Raw genomic sequence first — 4,815 nt, 5'->3', positions numbered from 1 at the left:
TGACTTTTTTTTTTGTTTCCTCGAATGAAAAGAGACATGAAAGGAAAAAACGACGGAGGCGCTGTCAAGCATCTCAAAAGATGAATTTAGACAATGTTTTGAAAAATGTAATAAAAGACTAGGCAAGTGTATTAGTTTAAGTGGAGAGTACTTTGAAGGGGATTGAAGGTTTGTGCTTAAAATTTGAATAAATAAGTTTAAAAAAAATAAGTTCGGTTTCTTTTGGGTACCCCCTCGTAAACAGTAGGAAAGAGAGTAAAGGACTGCATCAAAAAGTGACTGTATATCAAGTTGACAAACATGCCTACACTTTATTGTTATTGGCCAATTAAAAGCACTTGAAAATCCACACTCATCTCTTTGGGACAAAACTGATAAAAGTAAGACATACAGATTTCCCTCTGCCCCAACCCCTCAGGGTTATAAGCTAAGAAATTGGGGAGAAATGACTCTTAACCCAGACCACAAAAAGCTGCCTGAAATGCTGGCAAACACTGTGTAATTAGAAAGGCTGGACAAATCTTGCTTCAGGCAATAAATTAAATTGCCAGAGATCCCGATATTACAAATTAAGTAAAAGTCAAAACATTCTGAAAACCAACATTTACCTGAGCATTCATGAGCTTCAAGACACTACCAGCAAGGTACCGCTTGTTTCTCGAAATGGTGTAAAGACACAGGGCTCCCATTCGGATACTCTGCAGAAGTACAAATTCAGTCACCCATTTATTTCAGAACTTCACAAAAAAGACTGAAATTTCATACACATAACTTCCTCAAAAACAAGTTGGTAGGTGACTGGATGAATGAATTAACTGGCATGCGAATAAAATTTAACCTCTGTATAGGTCCCCACCAGCAATATTTTACTACATTTAGTTTCTTTTAACTGAATGTTATTCTTGTGATTGACCAACACACAATCACCCCGAGATAGATCATGTACGATGGGGTACCCAAAAGAAACCGAACTAATCTTTTTGTGGGCAGAGCTTTTGTAGTACCACATTTTGCCGCTATGAGCGCATAGAGCTAACATTCCTGAGTCGATGAGCCGACTACCGTTGCTTCAGAAGGTAAGGACTAGTTTCAGCAGAGTTTATAGTGACAAGTGTTTTGTGTGATCATCGTTTTTGCAATGGCTGATTTTCATGAACAGCGTGCGGCGGTGAAATTATGCTTTTTGCTCGGGAAAAGTGGAACAGAAACTCTTGAAATGTTAAAACCGGCGTACAAGGACGATGCTATGGGGGAAAACTCAAGTGTTTGAGTGGTTTTCCCGTTTCAAAAATGGTGAAATGTCAATTGATGACAAACCTTGTTCTGGTTGTCCTTCCACGGCCCAAACACATGAAAATGTTGAAAAAATTCGTGAAATCATCAAGGAAGATCGACGACGGACCATTGAAGAAATTGTGGAGCTGTCGGGAGTGACTTGGAGCTCAGCGGCCAGATTTGTGGCAGTCGGGTGACTGGTTTTTCCATCATGACAATGCCCCTGCTCACACAGCCCTGTCTGTACGACAATTCTTGACCAAAAATGGTATGACCCCTGTTCCTCACCCTCCATACTCACCCGACCTTGCCCCGTGCGACTTTTTTTTGTTTCCTCGAATGAAAAGAGACATGAAAGGAAAACGTTTTGCTGATGTTGCTGAGGTGAAGGAAAAAACGACGGAGGCGCTGTCAAGCATCTCAAAAGATGAATTTAGACAATGTTTTGAAAAATGGAATAAAAGACTAGACAAGTGTATTAGTGTAAGTGGAGAGTACTTTGAAGGGGATTGAAGGTTTGTGCTTAAAATTTGAATAAATAAGTTTAAAAAAAATAAGTTCCGTTTCTTTTGGGTACCCCCTCGTATATCAGATACCAAACCTCAACAAAATTCCATGAAACAAACCTTCATTGTCAGAGACTTGTTCCATTGCTGCACCAGACCATCTGCTCGAAGATCTCTCCATGTTATAAAATTGTGGAACGGCTCTCCAGTTTCTCTATGCCAGGTTATGAAAGATGAGCGCTGTGCAGATATTCCTATGCATGCAATCTGGTGTGGATTCACACCAGCAGCTGTAACACAGGTCAAGCACTCACAGAGAGCAAACCAAACAACTGTTCTTAAATTGCACCAAATGTGACATAAAATACACTGAACTTGGGAATTTTCTAGAAGTTTAATTACAAAGTAGCACTTTTTAGTCATGCATTCACTGCTGTCACTAGTCCAAGGAATAAGGGCATATAGTTAATGCCCCCTCTGGTCAGAACAGAAAATAGATCTATGGCTGTGCATGATTACAGCTCATAGATATTAGAAGGGCTCATCTGGGAAGGCTTTGCCTTAAACGTTACAGTCAATTTTTAAAGGGCTGAAACAAGATCAGGATGTGCACAATGGACCCAGAAGTGCTCTGTGTGCCTGAGATACTTAGTACAGGCTCCTCACGCAAGTCATAATTTAATTAGTTTTGAACAGGGTCCTGCAAGAAACCCGACATATTCTTGTTACAATAGTCACCTTTTATAGAGTCACGAAGAACGCTTACAGACTTCGTCCACAATTCCTCCGGTTCTATTTCATCCTGTCCAATCTGTGGATACAGGTGTTCAATCTGAGGACAAGAAAGCAAAGCCTTCAGACAACACTTAACTGTCCAGCATTATCCATGTTTTACATAAAGCTATCCCTGTAACAGGTCGTGGAGGCCGATAGGTTTGTGGGATGTCAAGACTCCCACTTTTCTGGTTAGTCAGCTCACAGATGGCAGTGAGGTTGTTAGTCTTTGGTACTCATTTCTGTTAGAGGCTGAGACGGCCGCAGGGCCACAGTGCGGCTGAAGGATTAGGTCAACTGAAAAATCCAATGACCTCATCAGCATTTGAACCCATGTCCTTCCAGCTTGTAGCATAGTCAGCACCATGTTAATCCAATTTAATAGGATATCAGAGAAAATAAAGCCAAATAAAAGCATGGGGCTGCTTCTTTGGCATTTCTGCATATTAGTATACATCTGAGAGACTCAAAAACAGAGACATCTTGTGAATAGGGCCTTGATCCAGAAGTTCCGATGAAACAAATTTACAGATACAAGTTGTGACAAGTACTTTCTTTTGTGATTAACAATGTGCCATCCAGCAAAGTGCACAGATGTTTCAGAGGAATGCAAAATGTCCAACTTCATGATTAAAGTGCAAGCCCAGTAAGAACATAAGCAAGAAATAAACTGCAGGGACAGCAAACAAGCAAACTCCGTTTTCAACATGCCTTTTGCTTGCCTTACTCTTCACACTTCAAGATGGACACCATTTCTTTGAAATGCCGGTGGACCTTTACTGGACTACATGGTGTTGGATACCAGCAGACTGTACTCTTCATAGTCACTATTGTATGAACCTCAAACCCAACACATGCTGTGAATTTTTCGGTGGGGGCACTGCCTCCATCTTCGGGGTTGAAATGTGTCGGGCCTTAACCCAGAAGACTGGAATCTTAATTTACCAATACGATAGGTATCTCGTTAGTGCACATGTTTTTAGAGTTTCAAAACATTCAAAAGCGAATGACGCCCTTTCCTTCGGAGCAATTTAACTGATAATGGTGAACAGCTGCATACAATACATGATCATAATGAAACTTACCTCCTGACATGCTTTCCCAATTACCGTGGTGGAATTATCCAGAACGTAACAACGGACAGTAGTTGTCCCAACATCCAGCGCTAGAACATATTTACGTTCCATTACAATCTGGCAATTTTTGAACGCAGTCTGATATTGCCGTGCACACTGTGACTTCAGATTCGAGGACGTTAGGAGATGTTTTATTAGCTTTACTGATGCTAGGAATCAGTCTGTTACTAAAAACCTACTGCTATCTACAAGTATCCACGATAATGCATATAGAATAAAATGACATTGCAAATTTAACTATTCCTACTGCATTTTACCGAAACTGACCTGACGACCTCGACCTACTACTGTGAACCAGCACAAACTAACCGCTTTAAATCACTGCTTACCATGCTTACGCGGTTAAAGCGCTGACAAGCACATACAACGCAAACGTCACGGATCGCGTTACAACTGACGTCACAAAAGATAAGCTTGTAGCAAATGCGCAGGTCATTTGACCTGGTGTGTATTTGAGCGTATTTGAGTAGGTTTCCGTCGTTTCCGTAGCAGTTCTGCAGGGCTCTGTAATAATATTGACGGTAAAGTTACCACCATGGATCAATGTTTGAGGAGTCAATCGTCTGGGGTATACCACCGTGTAGTCTACTGGAAGTCGACCGACGTTTCGGGGGAGCCCGCTTTCGCCTTAGTTGCTTGCTTTGCTTATTCTTAGACCCTGAAAATGGAGGCGTCCTTTCCTCCGAAACGTCGGTTGACTTTCAACGAACTACATGGCGTTATATCCCAGAAGATAGAACTTCACTTGCATGATGTCATTCCAAGTTCCAGGACCAAGCTTTAGCGCAGCTAAACTCATGCCTCATTATATACTGTCCTCCTGACAACAGGCCAGCGAAAAATCTAACACTCTACAGCAAAACCATCTATTATTATGGGCGTTATAACATAGGTGTGCAGCTGGACAAATGATAGACGTCGAATCCCCGCAGACGATTTAAATACCTGACGAAACATACACATCAAACCACGCTGAATGGTTAATCCCAGGTAGATTCCTGGTACTCATTTCAGTTAAAGGCTGAGTGGACATAGAATCATGTATAATGATCGATGGATATGAAGTGAATAAATAAATAAATAAATACCAGAAATGCAGCCAATTTGGAGTATGTTGACAAATC

At 41.2% G+C, this 4,815-nt stretch overlaps 1 protein-coding gene across 2 annotated transcripts in view; it reads right to left on the bottom strand.

Moving 5' to 3' along the window:
- LOC111868987 (putative glycerol kinase 5) overlaps positions 1 to 4,011 on the bottom strand; it is a 16,302-nt gene extending 12,291 nt beyond the window's left edge. Inside the window, exons 1-4 of one of the 2 annotated variants that reach the window (XM_023860129.2) lie at positions 3,641 to 4,011; positions 2,520 to 2,613; positions 1,902 to 2,071; positions 609 to 698 (exon numbers count right to left, since the gene is read on the bottom strand). In XM_023860129.2, the coding sequence (XP_023715897.1) occupies positions 609 to 698; positions 1,902 to 2,071; positions 2,520 to 2,613; positions 3,641 to 3,742 (456 nt within the window). In that variant the 5' untranslated portion in view covers positions 3,743 to 4,011. The remainder of the gene's footprint in view (positions 1 to 608; positions 699 to 1,901; positions 2,072 to 2,519; positions 2,614 to 3,640) is intronic. The other variant, XM_023860139.2, reaches the window with a different exon arrangement.
- Positions 4,012 to 4,815: the final 804 nt, after the last annotated feature.

This window comes from Cryptotermes secundus, unplaced genomic scaffold (genome assembly GCF_002891405.2).
Source record: "Cryptotermes secundus unplaced genomic scaffold, Csec_1.0 scaffold336, whole genome shotgun sequence".
Classification (NCBI taxonomy): Eukaryota; Metazoa; Arthropoda; class Insecta; order Blattodea; family Kalotermitidae; genus Cryptotermes; species Cryptotermes secundus.
This window is presented reverse-complemented; position numbering and strand designations above follow the sequence as displayed.